Source organism: Mauremys mutica, chromosome 2 (assembly GCF_020497125.1).
Source record: "Mauremys mutica isolate MM-2020 ecotype Southern chromosome 2, ASM2049712v1, whole genome shotgun sequence".
Taxonomy (NCBI): Eukaryota; Metazoa; Chordata; order Testudines; family Geoemydidae; genus Mauremys; species Mauremys mutica.
The window spans coordinates 89,641,624-89,665,124 of NC_059073.1; the positions used below are offsets into that span (position 1 = coordinate 89,641,624).

At 43.5% G+C, this 23,501-nt stretch overlaps 1 protein-coding gene across 1 annotated transcript; it reads left to right on the forward strand.

Annotated features, from left to right (window-relative positions):
- The first annotated feature begins 2,857 nt into the window (after positions 1-2,857).
- Positions 2,858-3,754, forward strand: LRRC30 (leucine rich repeat containing 30). Its single transcript, XM_045003760.1, has one exon. It carries the CDS (start codon positions 2,858-2,860, stop codon positions 3,752-3,754), a length of 897 nt encoding a protein of 298 aa, XP_044859695.1.
- Positions 3,755-23,501: the final 19,747 nt, after the last annotated feature.

The window sequence follows — 23,501 nt, forward strand, 5'->3', positions numbered from 1 at the left end:
AGTCTCAGGATTTTTTGGAAACCTGTCTCACAATTTTTGAATGTTCAGGGTTGGCAATACTGCTTACTTTTCATGGATAAAAAAGCATATCCTAGTTACTTACTATGTCACACAGTTCCCTGATCTAGGATTGTCCTGGTATGCTCTTATTTGCCCATCAATTACTGAGCTCTTTATCAACCTTTTTTTATCATATTCTTACATCATAAAGATTCTTAAACCCAGCAAGTTTTGGGACATTTCTTCTTCATGTGTTGATATTTTTGTTTAATCCAAACCCCAGGATGGGCTAATTCCTGCTACTTTATTTATGCAAAACTTTCATGGATGAAATTCATCCTTGTGCAAAGGGCTAGCATAAGGCCTGTAGGTCATTTAAAGTGTATTTTAAGAGGTGTAAATAGGTGTTCAGTGATAGACACCTAGGGCTGGCCTTCTCAAGAGAAGAGAATTTCACTCCATATGAGTATCCTATGTAAGTAAAAGTTGTTGATATGGAATAATGCATTAACCAGATAATTAACCAGATAATGGGTGTTGAAGCAAAGAGGGGTTAAATTTGACCAAGTCTTTCTTCTATTAATCCCGGAAAGCAATATGAAATTCCTCAAAATCTTTTCACTAGGCCATAATAATTTCCCTCCAGTAGGAGGTGTAGACCTGCCCCTTTCAAGCACTGACTTAACCATAATGCAGAAGAGGGGAACCAGGATCATCTTTGAACAAGAACATTAATAGGCAGGGGACAATTCTGACTAGAAATTCAGCTGTGGACAGTACAGATGTGGCCAATGTTTTCTTATCTTGAACTCAAGAAAAGAACTTAATTCAGTTATCTGCGAGTTTCCTCTCTCCCTGACAGTGAGAGTGCATTCAATTATCTATGGTTCTGTTGCAGAATACAAGAAAAAAAGATTATTATTATTGTGTGCAGTGGTTACATGACATTCAGAAGCAGGAACAGTGCTGGACAATGGAATCTGCTGAGGTGGATTCTTTTTATCCCCACTGCTGCTGACTGAATGGTAAATAAAGGTTCATCAACATCATGGCAGGAGTTACCGTGGGAATGAAGTAAAACAGGGATTATAATGGTATTGTAACAGGATGGTGAGGTTCTGTTGACCCACTGTGTTAGGTGGTGGTGGGCCTGTGTGTGCAGATGATCACTGAGCCCTGCACGCATCCTGGGCAGGTAGGTGCCGCATACTGGAGATAAAGGAAAAGGAGATGGCTCTCTGATCAAAAGAATCTATGGGGTTGAACAGTCTTAGGCCTGTGGAGGAAAGCTCGGACAGTACTTTGTGTTTGTTTTGTATTAGTTTTTTAAATAAAGCCAAACTCCAGGAGGGGGTGCATTTTGATCCCACAATGTCTCTTGATTATTTTGGAGCTGGGTGGAAATGCCACTTGAGTGTACGATTATGGGTTGCTGGTTCAAACTATTTGATTTGGGCCCAATTACTAGTGAGGGAAAACTATTACTTACCAAATGGTTACCCGTGGATCATGTAGAATTATGGAGAAGTTTCAGTCTAGTGCCTAGTGTACAAGTTTCCATATTACAAAATCACTACTAGGGCACCACAATGTGCATCCTCATTGGCAGTCTTAGTAGAAAGGACAATGGCTGAGCAGTGAAACTGAACCACTCACTTGCCCCTTCAAGGGGGCCCATCCTGTTCAAATTTCAGCACGTTATTGCATCACTAAGAATATGTCTTCACTCCAGGGTTAATCCGGGCTATTACTTGGATGTTGTCCATAACCCCCCTCCGGTCCACGCACAGCGCCTCTCACCTGAGTTCAGGGGTACTTTCAACCTGAGCTACCTGGCATGGCTGGAGGTGTGGATTAGAGCCAGGTTTCACTTTCACTCAGACTCATAATCCATCCACACAGGCTAAATCACTCCAGTGTTGATGTCCTCCAATGCTTGCCAACAATTCCTCCTGTGTGCTCAGAAAGACAGACAAGTTCTCACCTAATCTGCTGGGAAAGAATCAGAGTGACTCAGCTTACTCAAGCACAAAAGAATCGTGGGATATGTCCCCAGAAGTCCTAATGACACACATGTATGTGACTGCACAGTAACTTGGGTAGGACTTTGACCCCAGATGTGAGTAGCTGTAATGCACCCAGGCTAACTGTAGTGAAGATATATCCTAAGGGGCAACTCCACTTCTGCTATGCATTCTGTACCCTTTCTGTGGATAAAGAGAGGAGTGTCATCACCATAGAGTGGAAAAAGGCCAGTACCTTTCACAAGCACTAAATGCATTTTAGAAAAAAAATGGAAAGGAAAATGTGAAGATGTGAAGATTCTTCACCAGCCCTTCTGTGGAATGTAAAATTTGCTACAGGGTTCTAAGCTGTTTAATGAGGCCCTTAGGAGTCACTTTTTAAAGTCACTCTTGTTAATTATCCTGCATGCACCAGATATCCAAGAAAGCTGACATAGTAAAGTTATATACAGCATCTCAGTGACCTTTTTGCAATGAAGATAATATCTGTCCAATAAAGCCTCGACAAAATGACAGTGACAGCTGCATTGTGGTATTCAGTTTAAATTGAACAGGTCTGTTCAGCAGTGTTGGGAGCAAGTCTTTCATTACAATCTGCAGCACCAAGAAAAACAACTTACCGGTAAACCCATCCTAAAAAAGTGAAAATTTCCCTCCATAACTGCAGAAGCTGGTTTTGGTAACCAGAAGCAGGTGATCTTCATAGTTTTTTCCATATCTCTATGGTTTGATTTTTTTACTGTCTTCAAAAGGCTGCAATCCTCTCTTCACTACTGATTTCAGAAAGGAAGGAAACCTCACTTCTTTCAAAAGCAGCAGCAGTCTGGCGTGTTATGGGAGCAGAACACTCAAAGGACAAGCATCAGAGAAGAATGTTTTTGCTGAGGAAAGGTCAGAGACTTCCTGCATGGGAAGAAGCTCTTATCCCAGGAAAAGATCCAAAGTCACTGCTGAAGCGTGGATTGCGTTATGTCAGTCTGAGCCTCATAATGAAGGGGATGACAAATGTGCCTGATTTTTTGTGGGGCTTGTCAGAGGTGCAGAAATTGAACCTTTCACACAACCAGCTGGTGGTTCTTTCTCCGGCTTTGGGGAAACTAGACAGATTAGCAGTGCTGAACTTGTGTGGCAATCGCCTCAAGTGTCTGCCTAAAGAGACCGGGCTACTCAGAAACCTGAAGGTTTTATTTGTCGATATGAATTGCCTGAGTGAAGTGCCAGCAGAGCTCAGTCTGTGCACAAAGCTGGAAGTTTTGAGCCTTTCGCACAATTGCATCTCACAACTCCCTTCAAGCTTCACTGATTTGACAAACCTAAGGAAGCTGAATCTGAGTAACAATCGTTTCGTTCACATCCCCTTATGTGTTTTTGCATTGAGGAGTTTAGATTTCTTGCACTTAGGCTCCAACAGACTTGAAAACATTGCAGAAAGTGTCCAGTACCTGGTAAATTTGCAGATCTTTATAGTAGAAGATAACAACATTCGCACCTTGCCACGGTCTCTCTGCTCCAACACTGCACTTGAGTTACTAAATGTAGCTTACAATTCTATTCAGACCCTTCCACATGATCTCTATCTGCTGCACAGATTGCCAAAAATTGCTTGGAATCCAATGGATAAAGGGCTCCATATTTCACATAACCCATTGTCCAGACCACTGCCAGAGATTGTAGAGGGAGGACTGGATTTGCTCTTCAACTACCTTAAAGAGAAAAAGCAACACAACTAAACTTGCCCTGTGTTTGGGATTAACGCTGTCACCAAGACTCAGTCCTGTCAGTGCACTTTTTTAATCAATGGTTTCCATTTCATAACACAGGGAGACGATAAAGACTAAAGATGGTTTCAGTAAAGTTTGCTGAAAGCATGTGAAATCTAGTTTTAACTGTGCATAGAGTGTATTTTCTAAAACATCCCTCTCTGTAACTTTTTCAGTATTTGATGTGTCTTTTAGGAAAAACTGTGGTCAAAATTTTGCTCTTTATTATAAATAAATAAATTAATGCAGGCCATTTTCATTGTAAAGGGTACATTTGTCATCTTTCAGACTGCAGTAATATTAATATAAATGAGATTTACTGTACATGGTGTGCATTTGCACTTTAATTCGTGTTCATTTCTTCCTACACAGATAAACCACTCCACAAACATGCACTGCAATCTAAGTGACTTTCAATGGGGAACATTTGATTTATTCACAAAAGAGATTTGCCAATATGTCCCAAACTCTATTAACGGTTGGTTCAAGTGTGGTTCAACACCATGTGGCTATTGGCCAGGATGAGCAGGGATGGTGTCTCTATCCTCTGTTTGCCAGAAGCTGGGAATGGATGACAGGGGATGGATCACTTGATTACCTGTTCTGTTCATTCCCTCTGATGCACCTGGCATTGGCCACTGTCAGAAGACAGGGTACCTTTGGTCCGACCCAGTATGGCTGTTCTTAAGTTCCATTTTACAGCTTGAGCTAACCACTATAAATTACAAGTAAATTTTGAAGGCAATTGGGGGATCTCCCAGTTTTTTGGATCAAATGTCCTCAAAGGTAAACAAGTCTCCCACTCTCCACACCCCCCAACATGCAAACTTCCCCACAAACGCTGCCAGGGCCCCTACAACAGTATTATCACAGAAACCTGGATCATCAGAACTTCTAGGTGGAATTCACACATGCTTTCATGAGATATCATCATTCTACCAAATGAAGATTGTCTGAATAAGATGTGACTAATATTACTGGATAAACAACTGCACTCATTTCCTTACCATACTTCCCTGCAATCTGAGCCATAAAGTAACTTTATTCAGGAGACAGAATATATTTTAGGTGAACTGAAAGTATTTTTTTATCAGGAAAGCACTATCCATCCAATCATCAGCTTGTGAGAGCCTCAAAACCAACTACTTCTGTAATTTTCAGCATTAGCGGGGAGCATAAAAGTCATGTCTGATGTAGTTCTATATATTGATCTTTTGTAAATGACCTTCATTAAAATTTCATACTCAGTAAGAGCAGGTAATACACAAGAGCTGTTAAAAGTTGTTCAACCTAATTCTCCTCTCAAACCAGTATAAACAGGCTTGGCAGAATTCAATTTTAATTTTTTTTATTATTTTGATAGAATATCACTTATTTTTAAGAATTTTTCAATGTTTATCTATTTAAATTTTCAGTTTCAGGAAGTTATGGGGGGCGTCAAACAATAATTATTTAATGACATCAGATAGATTAAAAAAGTTAAAGCTTTATAACCGTTAAAACACAAATTGTCAACATCAGGTTTCAAAACATATAAAGAAAATATCCGTAAACTCTAATACATTCACAAGTTCTCACTTAGCCTAGCTGTAAATATCTGTTATCAATGGAAATATTTTTTCATCGGTTTGTATGTGTACGGTGCATTTGACATTTACTGATAAGAATCTAATCCTTCCAAGCCTTAATATAACTCTGGAGTAACTCCACTGAGGTCAGTGGAGACTGGTGTAAAGCTGGTAAAAATGAAAGAAAAAGCAGGCCTATTGTTTTTTAAAACTTTAATTAAGAAAATACAGAAAAACTTTGAGAATTTCACTTCTTATGTCAAATCTCAGAAATCACTGGTTCTTAAATGTAATATGTTCTCCATCTGTAGTTGTGGGGGGTAGATCCTTCCCCCCAGTGAAGTTAATGGAAAATAACTAACTGCTGTGAATAACCATTTGTTTCACTGGCAGCAGAAACAGCCTAATATCAACAAACAGTGAAATAATTTCTGGATACATGCAATGTACTTTGTAAGTTGTGAAGCTAATAGCTTCAGCTGTTACCCTAGTGCTGTGGTACAAATGCAGTATTGAACATAGAGCTAAAGATTCTGCTAATTAAAGGGGTGAGAACTGGTTAGCATAATTTTTGATGTTGGTATGGTTTGCATCTCATGTGGTTCTATTAACAGAGGAATTTCAGTGCTATGCTCAGCAATTGCAGTTTTCAAGTGTACAATTAAGGATTAAACCCTATGTTCCTAGAGAAGGTAGAGCCCTTTCTAAAAGGCACTTTGGTTTGAGGAGTAATACAAGAAAATGAACAAACCTGCTGTGTATCAGACAGCAAAATGTAGTCTTTACTTGAACTGTTAATGTAAAATAGGGTTGATGAATTCGTTTACTGCATACCCAGGCTTTACATTTATTTATTTTTTTACTCAAGTAACAGGATATATAGTAAGTTCTGCTTTTTATAAACTTTTATTGAGCATAAATTTGTGTTTCATACAATGATAAGTGAAGTAATACTGCAATTATTACTAATGAGAGAGAAATATAACCCCTGTTTTTATTTCAGGCATGGATTATTATATTTTTAAATGTTGAGGGGGAGGGATAGCTCAGTGGTTTGAGCATTGGCCTGCTAAACCTAGGGTTATGAGTTCAATCCTTGAGGGGGCCACTTGGAGATCTGGGGCAAAAATTGGTCCTGCTAGTGAAGGCAGGGGGCTGGACTCTATGACCTTTCAAGGTCCCTTCCAGCTCTAGGAGATTGGTATATCTCCAATTATTACCTTTTATCAAAATTTTTCATCAGGAAAAAAATCATTTTCTGAGCAGCTCTAGTATATATATGCAAAATCACATAATTGTATGGCCTTATTCATTTTAAACTGTGCTAAGGTATGAATAGATTGCGTTCAGTTCCAATTATTGTACTGTAAGTAATTTAATGAAGAAACAGTAAACGACAGGCTTTTAGACTTTAAGGCCAGAAGGAACATTGTGAACATCTAATCTGACCTCCTGTATAGCACAGTGCATAGAACCTCACCCACCCACTCCCCTAATAGGCCCATAACCTAAAGCTGAGTTACTGATGTCCTCAAATCTTGATGTAAAGAATTCGTGTTACAGAGAATGCACTATTCCCTGTAGTTCAAAGCAGCAAGTGACCTGTGCCCCAGGCTGCAGAAGAAAGTGAACTCCCCTCTTCCCCCCATGATTTCTGCCAATTTGACCTAGGGAAAATTCCTTCCTGACCTCAAATATAGTGATCAGTTAGACCCTGGGCATCTCCACCAGACTCACCAGCCAGACATTTGAGAAAGAATTGTCTGTAGTAACTCAGAGCCCTCCCCCTCTAGTGTCCCATCTCCAGCTGTTGGCTAATTAGCTACTAGCAGTTGCAGATGGGCCATATGCCATGGTAGGCAATCTCATCTTATCATCCCCTCCATAAATGTATCAAGCTCAGTCTTGAAACAAGTTAGGTTTTCCCTCCCACTGTTCCCCTTGGAAAGCTGTTCCAAAACTTCGCTCCTCTGATGGTTAGAAACCTTCTTCTAATTTCACGCCTGAACTTATTGATGGCCAATTTATATCCATTTGATCTTGTGCCAGCATTTCTCCTTAATTAAAATAACTTCTCTCTTTCTCTAGTGTTTATCGCCCTGATGTATTTACAGAGAGCAATCATATCTCCCCTCAGCCTTAGTTATGTTAGACTAAACATGTCAAGCTCCTTAAGTCTCCTTGTCCTGTTGGTATCCAGGAATCTCCGCCTGCCCACTGCTAAAGGATCTCCCCCCAGCCTAAGGGGAGGATCCACAGGTCCGTGATACCAAATAATTGTGGGGGACAACTAATGAGATAACAGGAACGGGAGTGAGGTCACAGGGCTAAACGAAGGGAACCTCATGTGAGGTAGGTTCTTCATTCATCTGATCATTCTAGTAGCCTTTCTCTGCACCTGTTCCAGTCTGAATTAATCTTTCTTAAACATGGGAGACCAGAATTACACACACAGTATTCCGGATGAGGTCTCACCACTGCCTTGTATAATGGTGATAACACTTCCCTGTCTCTACTGACAGTACCTCACCTGATGCATCGTAGGACTGCATTTGCCTTTTTCACAGACTCATCACATTGGCAGCTCGTAGTCACCCTGTGTTGACCAGTACACCCAGGTCTTTCTCTGATAGTCACTTCCAACTGATACATTACCAGTTTAAAGCAAAAATTCTTTTGGTCAGTCCCTAAGTGCATGACTTGCACTCCTAAATGTTCAAATCCTCTAATCCTCCTCCCCGTTGGCAATACCTCCCAGCTTTGTCATCTGCAAATTTTGTTAGCGCACTCTGACATTTTTATTGCCATGCCCTCCCATTCCCACTGCTCAAAGGGGAGGAAGGGGAGGGTCAGATGGTATTGGCTCTGTGTTCCTGGGTTGCCCTGCTGGAGCCAGCTCTAGGGAAATTGCTCCCCCCACCCACTTGGGGGGCAGGGATAGAAGCTGGAGGTCACATGATGCCTCTACAGTGGCTGAGGGGGGCCTGTGTCCCTATGGAGCTCTGTGCCAGGTCTTTTGCACTGGCCCCTCACCCTGCGTGTGGGAGGAGAGGCTGCGGGTGTACTGCAGCTGCTGCAGGAGCACACTGCTTTTTGTGTCCGGCTGCAACCCCCTCCAATTCCAGCTTCTGGTGGGGGGGACGGAAAAGGCTTGTGAGGCCTTAGCCAAGTACAGACAGCAGGCCAGCAGGAGCCGCTCGGCAGGACCCAGGCAAAACACCCAGTCCCTTCTGCCACATCCCTTTTCTCCCCCCTCCCCCCCCCGCCAGGCAAAGCGGCAAGAGTCGGGGCATAGGTGGTAGGGTGCCTTCTTGCAGGCACAGAAGGGACCCAGCCCTGCCCTAATGGAGTCTGTGATGCTGGCAGACCAGGTGCCAACTAATGTCCAGGCCCCTGTGCCTCACTGAACACAGACAAAAGCATAGCTGCAAACCCGTGTATTACTATTGTTAAAATAGATATTAGAGTTACAAGAATGTGGTTAGTGTTTTGAGTTTCAGAAGCTATCCAGAGCATATGCAATGTTTGGACTTGTGGGCACCCTATGGTGCATTGGGCCCACAAGAGGGTAACCAGGATGGCAGCCGGATCTCAGTTGGGCTTCAGGACCAAAGCTGTTGTCATCCAGAAGAGGCATTCAGTGGGATCAACCCATGCTACTTCTGCACACTCACTGACAGGCCAGGGCTGGGAACAGACCCAGCCCACATGGCCAAAGCTAGAAAGAAAGTAAATAAGGGGTTCACCAAGATATTCCTGGGAAAAGGGGATTCAGTGATACAGCACAGGGACATCCATTACAATCGGCTAGAAGTTCTGAGGAATGATGACATACACCTGACACGTACAACTGCAGCATGTGCAGGCATGGATTGGGCTAGTGTCTGACACCAGACAGTGTGGTTGGGTGAGAAGTGACCAAGCTAGTCACTGGCGCCTCCTGTGGTCAGTTTCCAGTGCGGTTAAGACATGGAATATCCATAGACTTTTGTATCTATAAATGCTACATTATATATAAAATCTTTTTGAGCTAGGGATTGTATTCTAGCTCCACGAGGAGGGTTACAGCGTTTCCTCCAAGATCTAAAATCAGTGCAAGGCTTTGGACAATTAAACAGCTCCAGAGAAGTACCACCTTTGGGTGGACAATTATTGGAGTTTGGGCAATCATCCACATTGCCTAGGTCCCTAGAATTTCGTGGACCCTCTACACCCCCTTGGTTTATGCTGGTATCACCTGGTATACTGGTAAGACACCAGATCTTAATGAACTAAAAGATGTCCACTAAAAGATGTCCTGCATCACTGTGGAGATGCCTTGAGTGTAGGATGTAGAGGCTTTATGAAAAGTTACCATGCTCATCGAGGATTATCTCCAGTGCAATACTTCAGAAATCACGAGCTAATCCCACTTTGAGGATTGAGGAACCCCCAGGGTTAGGCCAAGGTGCTCCTAAATTCCCTAGGTACCAGCGTTGGCAAAATAACCCTAACCCACATAGTAACCCTGGACCTTCGAGTGGGCCTGCCCCTCGACAGGCTTATGCGTTTGGATCCCATGTAGGGGCCCAGGACCGTGTTCCTTTCTTTTCAGATACCGCACAGAACAATTCACACCTGCAGAGACCTAAGTCACTGCTTCCCAAGTCAAAAATGAGGACTCAGTTGTAATGAGGTTTAAGCAGACACTTGAGGCTCAACTATGGGATATCTGGAAACTTCGAGCCCGCGTGAATGAGCTAATAATGGAAGGCCAAGGCTTGGTACCCTCAAACCGTCCGGTGGCCTCCATTAACTCAGGTATATGAAGGTCCTTGAATGGCTTTGCAGATTGACTTTGTAGGTCCTTTGCCAATACCTATTAGTGGTCGATTCTTTTTCAAAGTGGGTAGAGGCATTTCCTCTTAAAGCCAATAGTGCAAAAGCCACGGCCAAGGTCCTAGTAGAGCAAGTCTTCTCTCGATGGGGGATCCTTGCAAAGATAAAATCAGACCAGGGATCACATTTCACTGGACAATTCTTTAGGGACTATCTTAAATTAATGAAAGTCATGCAGAGACTACACATCCCATACAGACCACAGTCATCTGGGATGGTGGAACGAATCAATCGGACTATAAAAGTGATTTTGAGGAAACCGGTTGATGCCAATGAACGTAAGTGGAACACTCTCATGCCTCTAATTTTAATGATATTTACTGCATAAAACACTCTTTTAGGCAATGAAATTACCAGAACATTTAATTTGGCACACCAGTGGCACTCAATTAGAGGAAATAAAAATGGGTACCTACCTGCAAAATCTGCAAAAACATTTAAATCAAGTATCAGAGGGGTAGCCGTGTTAGTCTGGTTCTGTAGAAGCAGCAAAGAATCCTGTAGCACCTTATAGACTAACAGACGTTTTGCAGCATGAGCTTTCGTGGGTGAATACCCACTTCTTCAGATGCAAGTGGTGGAAATTTCCTGGGGCAGGTATATATAAGCAAGCAAGAAGCAAGCTAGAGATAACGAGGTTAGATCAATCAGGGTGGATGAGGCCCTGTTCTAGCAGTTGAGGTGTGAAAACCAAGGGAGGAGAAACTGGTTCTGTAATTGGCAAGCCATTCACAGTCTTTGTTTAGTCCTGAGCTGATGGTGTCAAATTTGCAGATGAACTGGAGCTCAGCAGTTTCTCTTTGAAGTCTGGTCCTAAAGTTTTTTTGCTGTAGGATGGCCACCTTAAGATCTGCTATAGTGTGGCCAGGGAGGTTGAAGTGTTCTCCTACAGGTTTTTGTATATTGCCATTCCTAATGTCTGATTTGTGTCCATTTATCCTTTTCCTTAGAGACTGTCCAGTTTGGCCGATGTACATAGCAGAGGGGCATTGCTGGCATATGATGGCATATATTACATTGGTGGAAGTGCAGGTGAATGAACCGGTGATGTTGTGGCTGATCTGGTTTGGTCCTGTGATGGTGTTGCTGGTGTAGATATGTGGGCAGATTTAAAGTGGATTTAAATCAAATCCACTTGCAGGTAGCAGCAAAATTGGGAAATCCAAATGAAAGGCAAAGGCTTACTTTGACAAAACCAGAGAGCGAATACTTGAGAGGTTAAAACCCAGTAATGTTGTTGTTATATAAATCACCAAAACATAGGCTGTGTAACTGATGGCTTTGTAAATTCTATGGATCCTGATTCGGGACAAGAACTTTTATCTTCTGATCAAACAGATTGGCAAGCCTAAGACCCATACTAATTAATATTAATGATTAATTGTGTTTATTATAAATGTAATTAAATTGATAAATTACATTATTATTATTAGTGCACCCTAAATCAGGCTGCAGGCACATCTCAGCATAATAGTCTATTGAATTTTCCATGATGCCAAGGTCTCACATCTGTCACAAGGCTGAAGCAATACGACAAAATATTTTAGAAAAGACAGGGATCTACTTTTTCATCACTGGGAAGGAGTTAAGGCAGGCCGGTTAGAGCATGAGGCAACAGCATCCAAAAACCCCCCAACTGCTGGCCTGATCTATGTGCTGCACATGGTCTGGGACTTGATCCCACCACCATTAGACACAACTCTGCCTTTGGCTGACTTTCTGCTCTTCAAATAATGGCTCCTAGCCTGCTAGCTAGGCGACCTGTAAGCCTGAGCAGCTTTTCCCCTCGCACCTGTCACTCGCACATGCTGCACAAAGGCGGTTGCTGGGTATATGTCAGCTGGCTAGCAAGCAAAGAAATGGTGCTCAAGTGCAGCAAACCAAAATGGGAACCTGATCCTGTAAGCCCCTCATCTGTTGAACTCCCACTGAAGTCCATGGGTATTTAATGCACATGGGGGGCATGGATCAGCGTTCACGTTGTGCTTTCCATCAGTATCCGGGCTGGGCCAGAGAAGCTAATGATCCAACCAGCATACCAAATTCGGTGATGAATCCTGGTCACATACCACCTGAGGCATGTTGTGCATATGCTAAGAAGAAAAGTGCACCTAAAAGGCTCCCAAGACTGGGCTCAAGGCATATACAGCACATTAAGACATGGTAGGAATTTAATTTACTCTCTCTGGTTGCCTGTTCATATCAGAATAAAATGGGGCTGGGGATAGTGCTCTCATTAGCTATTAGTAGTCTAGTTGCGGTATGGATCTCACTGAGGTTGCATAAGCCTTTGCACTTTGGGGAAGGAGAAAAAAGCTTCTATTCACACACCATAGTGAGACTTCTGATTTCAGGACCCTTTCAAGACTCAGAAATAGACCTGAACTGGTTATTCACTGTCAGCTGAATTTTCTTCCCGGCCCAAGAGAATAGAATATAAATTAAATCATTGTTTAATATAATAGAGGAAACTAAGGAAGAGCCATGCTACAAACAGTCTAGCAAATAACATGACCAGAAGGGTAGTTTAATAAATTATAGCAGTAACTTGGTAATTTGCTGTCAAATAGATGAAATATTAAACAAGATGTAACAATCCCTCCAGTAACGTAAAAATGATCACATTTGTTAAACTAAAGGTTTCACTGTTAACACAGTGCGATGGTTCAACATGCTGGAAGGCTGCTTTCTAAATCACAGTGTCCCCCGTGGTAAAAGAAGGAGGGATCTCAGACATCACCGAAGGAGCTCTTTTGTGTTCTCCCTAGTGGCATTTACATTTTAGCCCTGCAGCAGATTGAGTCACTCATGATACTTCCTAAATTAACGAACACTACATTTAGGGATTCCTGGAAGGCTTATCTCTTGTCTAATATATCATTAGCTCAACATATAATTTCTTACATAATGTGCAGAGCCCTTCTCAAAAAGCAAGTCTCCCACAGGTTAAATGTGTCCTCATAGTGTAATTTTGTATCTGCACAGGAATTACAGCTAAATACAATAGAAACTATTTACCTCAGGCCCCATAGTTTCAGTGCTTTCATTTCACAGGCTTGTGGTGGAATTGCTGGTCCCTTTTGTCATCATTTCTATATGAGACTATCAAAGAAAACAGCCCCACCTTCAGATAAGAAAGCTGTTATTTCAAAGTTAGGATACTTGTTTCTATATCCAAAGCTCTTCTGGCTGTTTCAAACATTTACCTCTTAGTTACCTACAGGCCTGTCGCGTATCTCCATGTCACTGCTCAGCATAGTGCCAGGAAGCAAAGCAAAGAGAAGAGCTGTGATAGAACAGTTCCCATTGGGAAGTAGTTGCTCGTTTATATGCTTTCAAACAGTCATGTTTTGGTCAAAGGCATTTTCAACACTGGAAATCAACTACCTTTTCACCTCCTAAGCCTTTTCCACACTAGAAAATTTGACCCATCGCTGATGAAAGATGTGAGCAACTGGTGCAGCTGAACCAGTACTGATGATGGTTGAACCATCAACATAGGTAAGTTGTGCCCAGTTTTATAAATCTTCCTTGAATCACCCAGTTCTCTGCTTCTGAAATAGAGCGATCCTGTTAGCACCAGGATGTCAGGCTAGATTCAGGTAACACCAGCTTCTGATAACTTATTCCCAGGCACAAGGCCACAGCAGCAGAAAGCTGTGTTTAGAAAAAAGCATCCTTCCCTTTCAAGGGGGATTCATGGAGGCCAGCACAGACCTTAAGGCGGCAATGCTGGCTGTGGAGGCATAGCCATAGCACACAGGGGCTATAGTGATTCATCACAGTGCAAAGGCAACCTGTACCCTTGGGGTTCCTGTGGAAATTTTAAATTGCTTTCTCCTAGCAGAATTACTGGGGAGTGAGGTAGTGCAAATGTTGATGGCATGCACATTCCTATTCTGGCACCAGACCACCTAGCCACCATGTACATTAATTAGAAAGGGTTCTCCAGGCACTTGCAGATCAGCGTGGGCATTTCACAGACATTAACGCAGGCTGGTCCAGACTCATGATGCATGCATCTTTTGGAACACTGGCCTGTTCAGAAAGCTGCAAGCAGGGACTTTTTTCCCAGACCAGAAGATCACCATAGGGGAAGTTGAAATGCCCATTGTGATCCTGGGAGACCACGCCTACCGTGGCTTATGAAACCATACACGGAGCAACTTGACAGCAGCAAGGAGCAGTTCAACAACAGGATGAGCAAGTGCAATGACTGTTGTATGTGCTTTTGGCCATTTAAAGGCCTGCTACTGCTGCCACTGTGGGAAGCTGGACCTGACCAATGACAATATTCCTATGCTTATAGCCGCATGCTGTACACTCCATAATACCGGTATTTGTGGAGGGAAGGGTGAAAGCTTCACTCAGGGCTGGACTGCAGAGGCTCCAAGCCTGGAGTCTGAGTTTGAACAGCCAGAGACCAGGGCTATTGGAGGGGTGCACGGCGGGGCCATAAGGATCAGGGATGCCTTGATGCAGTAATTTGAAGTTGCAAGCTACTAATATTTGTTGCCGTGCTTGTAAGGCTAGGAGGTGATTGTGATTGGTGCAGACAATGCAATATGAAGGTTTAAAATAATTGTCTGTTGCTTTGCAGGGCTCTATTTGCTTTCAATTTATAGAATAAATATTGCTTTCAAACCAATACAATTCTTTTATTAAAAAGCAACAATTGGAGGAGGCACACACACACAAAAAAAAATCAGCAGTGAGGGGGATGGGGGAAGGGAAAGTCCCAGGAGAAGGTGGGGTCCTGGAATGGCTAAAGAGTTGTGTATGTCCAGGGATCATATCCAACCTTCTCCTTTGGATTACAATGCAGCAGGTACTGTACTTCAGCAGAGCCAAACTGCAGAGAGATGGGTGTTGAGTGCAGTGGGTAGTGGGAGTCCACAGTGCTGGACTGTGATGGGGGAGGAGTCGAATGCTACAGGTATAGACTGGAGCCAGGAGGTCGATAAGAGTGTGTTGATGGTGTCTGGGGGGAGCATGGGAAAGAGTTTTGAGACAGTGGCTGCAGGGGAGTGCGGGCGCGGAGCTGCTTGGTTTGCAGAGCTAGTATCGCCTGGAGCATGTCTGCTTGGCGCTCCATAACATTTAAGAGCTGCTCCATGGCTTCATTCTGGCTTGCCACGTTCTCCTTGAGGTCCTTCTTCTCGCTGTCCTGCCACTCCTTCAATTCCTGTTTCTTAGCGATGGAGTGCCTCCTCTTCTGTTTGTTCTTCACCAGCATTTGACAGCTGAGACTGGGTAGCCTCCTCTGGGTTAGAAAAGAGCTCCTGGCTGCATGCATCTCTGACCTCCGAGTCATCCTCTGCCTCTGGGTCCCCCTCCCACTCCACATCCTTGTCCAAGATTTCCTCCTCCTAGCTCGGTCCACTCTTGACTGGCATGCGAGCCAACGAAATATCCACAATGGTCTTTGCAGTGGAGGTGGGGTCACTGCTGAGTATCGCAACCAGCTCTTTATAGAACCGCGGCTCATGGGCGCAGCACCAGAGTGGCAGTTTGCCTCCCATGCCTTGTGCTAGGTGTTCCGCAGCTCCTTCACTTTTATCCTACACAGCAATGTGTCCTGGTCATGGCCCCTTTCTGTCATAGATCATGAAATCTGTCTGTAGGTATCATAATTCCCATGGCTGGAGTGCAGCTGGGACTGCACAGCCTCCTCTCCCCAAATGCTGATGAGGTCCAGCAGCTCGGCGTTGCTCCAAGCAGGGGATCGCCTGGTGCATGGAGCAGGCATGGCCACCTGGAAAGTTGCGCTGAGACCACTGCACGCATCACCGAGCAAACAGGAAGGGGACTTACAAAATTCCAAAGGAATTTATGGGGTGGGGATGACGGTTGGTCACCTGAGGGCAGGGCAGTAGAGTTCAAAATCTCAAACTTCTGAAGATACCCTTTACCAACAAAGCCTCCCATTGTAGACTTGTGGGGTTTTAAACATAACAGTCTGTCATCCAAGTAAATAATTGATGTGAAGCCTCAAGATTTGATAGCTACTTCAGTCTAAAGGAGTTAAAGAAACCGAGATATTGTCATACGAAAAAGAGTCATTGGAGGTATTTTTGGTACTTCCTGTAAGGCAACATATGGTGAGTCTTCATGTCAGCCCTTGTTATCTAGTTGATATGCATATGTAACCCTTCTGCCAGGTCAAATTGATAGCAGCAAGTGCCGGGTTCAGTACATAGGGGTACCTTCCCTACAGCGTAATGCAAAACCAGCTCAAGCCCCCACCCAGTGGCCTGGGAAAATCTTACACACACCCCTGGGCGCCTCGAAGAGGCAATACTTCCCCTCTCGCAAGCACAGAGTCTCGGTGTAGCAGAAAATGTTTAATAACATGAGATAAACAACATCAGCATTAAAGTGGGAAAACACCTCAACTAGAGTTCATAGACCAAATCATGAGCAAAGACTCAACCCAGGAAATTGGGCCGTGTCTTTTTCCCTGGGCTCTTGAGTCGAGCAACCCCAAAATCACCCACAGTCCCAAAAGTCCCGCAACCCAAAAGTCTCTGTCCCGGGTCAGTGCAGCCGCAGAGTTCAAGAGTCTATCTGCAGGGTTCCCCTCCCCCCCAGCCTGGGTAGAAAGGGGCAATGTACATGGTCCGGGGCCAACTGCCCTGCCTCTCCATGGGGTTCTGCTTCCGCCTTCACCACGAACTGCTCTGCTCTACCAGCCACTCCGCTCTGCTCCTCCAGCCGTCCCCACAAACTGCTCAGCTCCACTCCGCTCTGCCAGCTGCTCTGCTCCACACAGCCATCCCGTGATCCGCTCCAGCCATCCCCACAAACCGCTCGGCTCCACTCACTTTGTGGGCCATTCCAACCGTCCCACAGACTGCTCCGCTCTGCCAGCTGCTCTGCTCCACCAGCCGTCCCATGACCCGCTCCAGCCGTCCCCGCAAACCACTCGGCTCCGTGGGCCACTCCAACTGTCCCACAAACTGCTCCGCTTTGCAATATAACTTCAGGCTGCCCCACTAGTTAGCACAGCACTCAGTGATCTCAGCTAAGTAATTTTAGCTCTTTAGTGATTTCAGCTCATAGTAGGGGAGCCCCAGTGCTGGTGTACCATTAGCCCAAAGTGAGTTCAGCTCAGTAACCTGTAACTAGATTCTTAATGGAATAAAAAATCAGCTCTGACATTCAACAGTGGAGAGAGAAGGAGGTGCAATTGGTGCTTCTGGCTCACACAAGGGGCCCACACCACCAGGTCCATATACCTATCCTCCACCTCTCTTAATTCACTGGGTTTTGGAACCCATGTCCCTTGTCTAGCAAGTGCTACTTAGTTTATGGTGAGACCCTCTGTCATAAAACAGTTTCATAGTTCCTCATTCACATAATCAGGGTGACAACACTTTATTCCTCCTACCCCAATAACAGAGAAATTGGGGATCCCACAGCTGTCAAAGTGACCATTTTAGGCTGCTGTGGGCTATGCTAGGCGGGGTAGGGGTGCCTTGCAAACAAGATCAGCCCCTGAAATTCTTTTCCACACTCATCATAATTCACCACCAGATGTCAGGGTAGAGCTCATCCTGACTCTGCTTACACATAAAATGGCTGTGATGCTTCCCGGGGGCACCCAGGCTTATGAGGCACCTCATTACCATCTGCCCTTAGCATGAGGAAGCTTTCTCTATGCCTACCGTGGGTCAGCTCCCTGACTCTCCGAGCCACAGGCAACACAAACTCTCCCTTCTCAGCCCATACAGGCTTTTCTGTCCCTCTCCAAGTAAGTAATAGGCACACACCAACCCTTGAGCACTCTGAGCGTTTGTATGCCCTCTGCGATTTGGCCCTGGGTCACAGTGACACCATGAGTTAATGCATTAGTTATTATCACCTGTAGTTACCTTGAGTCAAATCCATTTGGAACCCAGATTAAAAGTGAGTTTGGTGGTCTTCTAGTTCCCAATGGCTATTTCTCTACATCACCTAAACTTCAGCAAAACAGGCAGCTTCTCCTCCATATGAGGATTCAGTCTGTTCAAAACCTCTACTAAAAGAGTCATATACACAACATGAGGCCTTTAAAGCAGTCATTGTTTTATCTCTGAGCAACTGGGGCATCATGCCACTGAGAAAATTAAATTAAAGTAAAATAAGTTTATCTTCATCCCAATCCTATGTGTCATTCACAGCTGTTAATTTAACAGTGTAGCACTTCTCCTATGTTCCCAATGATCCATCCTGTAGGGCATTGTTTCAGTGTCCCAGGTGGAGTTCAAAAACACTAACAGAAGCAATGCCGTGGGGCATCCACACTTCACTAATGAGTCCAACAGCAAGAGCAAACAGAGAGGACACACCCACATGACGGAGCAGACTGCAGATTAATAGAAAACTAAAGAGCTTAATACTCGTAATGGAAATGTCTCAGGGCTCTTTCAAGTCTACTTAATGAATGAGTGCATGTATCATGTTCATGGTATCAAAAAGGGCAGGTATCGGAGGACATCTAGATTACATCTTCTGGTATCCCTTGCAGTGATTTTTAAATAGGGCTGTCCAATTAGTGTGGATAGTTTAGCAGGTTCTATTGAGTTCAACACCCATTGTAGCCAAAGATGCAAGACTACACCTACTACGCCCACCATCAGCTCAGGATTTAACAAAGACTGTGAATGGCTTGCCAACTACAAAACCAGTTTCTCCTCCCTTGGTTTTCACACCTCAGCTGCTAGAAGAGGGCCTCATCCTCCCTGATTGAACTAACCTTGTTATCTCTAGCCTGCTTCTTGCTTGCATATATATACCTGCCCCTGGAAATTTCCACTACATGCATCCGACGAAGTGGATATTCACCCACGAAAGCTCATGCTCCAATACGTCTGTTAGTCTATAAGGTGCCACAGGACCCTTTGCTGCTTTTACAGATCCAGACTAACACGGCTACCCCTCTGATACTTGCATTCTTGGTTACACTCATTGAACCCTGTCCATGCCGGTGAAACTACTTGAGAAAAGGCTCTGGAGCTGGTTTTGACATTATCAAAACCAGCTCATTTTCCTAAGATTCTGATCAAATTACATTACTGTTTGAAAGTACGGAGGTGGTTTAAAGTCCAGGGAAATGGGAACCGTTGTTGTTTTAAGCAGTAGGAAAAGACTGTTTGCAAACTTTTTTTAACAACAGCTAAATCAGCTGAGAGTCTACACAAAACTAGTGTATCTCATCAGTCTGGACAAGAGGAAAGAACTCATCAGGGATAACAGGTCATCATACCAAAACCAATAACATGCTAGAGAAAATTTGGGTATTTAAGCAAATCAAAGGGAGCAAGTCTAGTAGTATTTAGAGCCCACGACTGGGAATCAGGAAGCCTGTGTTCTACTTCTAGCTCTGCCACTGACTCCCTATATGATATTGGGGAACTCCCTTAAATAGGCAGGGGCTTGAACTGAAACTCAGAATACTACACCCCTAGAGTTCAAGTCCAAGCCCAAATCAAATTTTGTGGTTTGGGCCCATCTCTATGTCTAACCTCCCCATGCCTTGGTTTCCCATGTAACGTGATAAAACAGACATTTGAGGAATGATGTGAGACTTAATTAATATTTACAGAGTTTGGAGGGCTGCAGATAAGTATCATATTCATTACTACATTTTATGTAGTTACAAGACAAAATAAGGTTTTCTATAATTGTTTCAGGACACGTGTGATGGGAGTGTACACCTTACAGGCCCTGAAGGGATTAATGTGGGCCTGAGAAGCCAATTATGTTACCTGGCTGCACCTGGAGAGAGAGCCAGGGTTAACTGAACATGAATAATATATCATTTAGATCCATGGTTCTCAACCTGAGGGCCGCTTGTGGCCCAATCAGCACTCAGCTGCAGCCCATGTGATATCCTCAGGGCCATACAGGTAGTATGTATAGTATGTGTATGTGGCCCACATAAGGAGCTGCATATGTGGCCGACAATGGTAAAGAGGTTGAGGACCATTGATTTAGATAATACTTAGCCCTGTCATGGGTGCAGGAGACTGGACTAGATGACCTCTTGAGGTCCCTTCCAGTTCTATGAAACCCAGCTGGGCAGGAACAGGCTGGTTATTATAACAAGAGTAAGTTTGGTGTGGAAGTGGGCTGTAGAGAAAGGAGTTGGTCTCTGGGAGCAGGAGGTGGTGAGAAGGAAACCCAGGGGGAGAATAAGCCCTAGAATTCTAGCCCTGAAAGAAGGGTCAACTCAGAGAAGTGGTGGGGAAGAAAGTCTGAAAGTGTGGGTAGGAAGAGGCCTGGGGAAACAACAACAAGAACTAGGACTGTGCAGACCTTGGTTGCTGGTTGTAGAGTCCCTGGGCTGGAACCCAGTGTAGAGGGAGGGCCTGGGTTCCCCTACCAGGTGCTGGGAAAGTTGGCACACAGTCCCATGGTGTATGGGGATAAGGACATTCAAAGTCGTGAACCAAGAAGGTGCATAGACTATGAGACCCAGAGTTGAGTCTGAAGACCAGTTGTAATAACCTGGGACTGTTATTTGTGGAACTTTGTTACCCAGGAAGGGGAAGACTCTGTGGTGACCTGGCTGGAGGGCTGAGTCCTCACAAGGGAGCACCTCAAGCAGTGGAGAGAGAGTAGCTGATGGAAGAGGTTGCCAGATAGGGGTAAAGCTAATTTCCCAGAGGAGGCACTCCTGTGGTAAGTGAACCTCTTTACAACATGTAACATATATAAGTGCTCAGATACCATGGTGATATAAGCAGTTTTTATGCATTCAGGTAAAATACCGATATAAAATACCCCCAGCTTTCCACTATTTCTGAAAACAAAAGCTACCCTCTATTACAAAGTGACAGAGTTATGGAAGTGGAAAGTGGTTGGTCAGCAGTTGTTTGGTTATTTGTGCATTTGCTGGTATATCTCTCTCTGGTGTGCTGATTTCTGGCAAAACTGTATTCTGTGAGGATTGTGTGTGTGTGTGTGTTTTTAAATACACCTAAGGAAAGTAACTCACTTTCATTAATAGACTATCATTATTAAAGACACTCTTTAAAAATGATTTCCATATAGCTTCAGCATCTTATAAACCCAAACGCCTACAGTAGGTGAGCCCAATATAAATTACCATACAACTGCCAGTGGCTTGACCCTACCCTGCAAAAACTCGGTGTACTTTATTGCTATATGTATCATCATGTCAAATTAGCTACTGTAAATGCACCCAAACTGTTATAGCATAACATTAAAATCTGCCTTGTTCATATAAGATTGAGCAGCAGATGGTGCTCTTGCTTTAGGAGTCCTAGTTCATACTGTAACTGTCTTTTTTTCCTTTGTGGGAAGTTTTTCCTTTTGGGGTTGTTGGTCTTTGTTTTTCCCCCTTGCCAGGAGTCTACTCCATTTTCTTTAATCAGGTTCATTTGCAATCCTACTGTGCTGCTTTACTCCTGGAATAGACAAGCCTTTTTCTGTGTGCGCATGTGCTTTTCTATACACAAGGCACTAGGGTGGAGATTCACTAGAGTGAATTCACTAGTACTGCATTGATTCATAGCAGTTGCTTCATGTAGTGAAAACATATTTGCATAATTTATTCCCATTGGTTTCCTTGTATGCCCAATTAGTTTAACATTTCAGTAGTGTTTTTCTTGGATGTTAATAACATGCTGGGGAAACCAGGCATGTTTCTGCCATGTGTGGTGTTTTTTTGTTTTGTTTATTTTAAACCCCCCTTACAATGCTACCAGACACTTATCTGGTTCCATAACTTTGTTTCAGCACATTTCTTCATTTGGATTTTTTATTTCAGAAGCTCCTGATGTTTATCTCCATTCACTTTACAATTCTTATGCACAATAAATATGAAAAATAAAGGGCTAAAATTTCTATTATTTTGTTTCCTTTCTCATGAATCATTTAAATGCTAAATTAGTTTAGGCTTTCTTTGGTGTTTTTTAATTGGAGAGATGAGTTTTGTTTTATATTGATCACATGATCTGGGGTGGCTGTGGTGATCAAATACTCCATCCCAAAAGCTGTTGTGCCCCCTATTCCCACTAATATCAATGAGTGTAAGGGTACCCAGCAACTGTCAAGATTGAACCCTTAATGAACTAATTAAACTGGGATTTTTGGTGTGGATTAACTGAAGGGCCTAATCCAACAAACCCTTACCTGCACAGTCGTTACTCATATAAGCGTACTTCTTTGCACCCCAACAATGTAATCAGGTCTGTCCCCACCTGGAGCCCCAATGATTTCCAGAACTGTACAGTGAATGAGACTCTGGCCAAGACTTGTACAATTAAGCCACTGGGGTTCTTCATGAGTGAAGGGGTTCACCTGTGTGGATCCAGTTGTGGGGCCCAGAACCAAGGACTGAAGTGGGAGTACTGAAATAACTGAGTTTTCAGGATCAGGCCTGAAATGGTAGAGATCTGTGGTGCTCTTTTGGCAAAACTATTCCCTGTCATTCTGTAAATTCTGTCCTTTTGTCTTTGAGTTAACTGAAATAGAATTTAGAGAGGGACTGGATGATCTAATTTCCCCATCTTCTTGTAAGTGCAGGGTTGTTATCCATAGCACACAAATTGGTACATCTGTTAGATTGAACTATTGTTCCTTCCTTTGATATGTTTCCAATTAGTTCAGTCAGCATAGGAAGGGTCTCAAATGTGTGTGGTGGGGAAAAGATTACAAAAGACACATGAGGCCAAAAGGTTTATACAGAGTTGAACAAAATTAACACTGCAGGCTAGGTGCTGCAGTCCTGACTCTCACAAGTGATACTATTGATTTCACTGGGACCTCTGAGATGAGTACAGGATGGAGAATTAAGCCTGATACCTTTATAGACATGCTCCTTGATCAAAGAGGTGGAAAACAATGCAGTCTTTAATGACATTTGTATGTTAATATAAAATGTATAGTCTCTACTCCTCTAATATGCATGAAATGAGCACATCAATCATGGAAAATTAACCAATAACATCTTACATGAACACATAATTCAATGAATATATTAAAAATAGACATGTCAGTTGGCTAGAACTGTACCATAGACATTGGCCTCCATTTGTGAAACGAAAAAACAATATAAATCAGTGCTGTAGCTGCGTTGGTCCCAGAATATTAGCGAGACAAGGTGGATGAGGCAATATTTTTTTTTTAGTGGACCAACTTCTGTTGGTCAGGACCTGAAGATGAGCTCTGTGTAAACTCCAAAGGTTGCCTCTTTCCACAACTGAAGTTGGTCTAATAAAACATTGACTCACTCATCTTGTCTGTCTCATTGTTTGCTATAG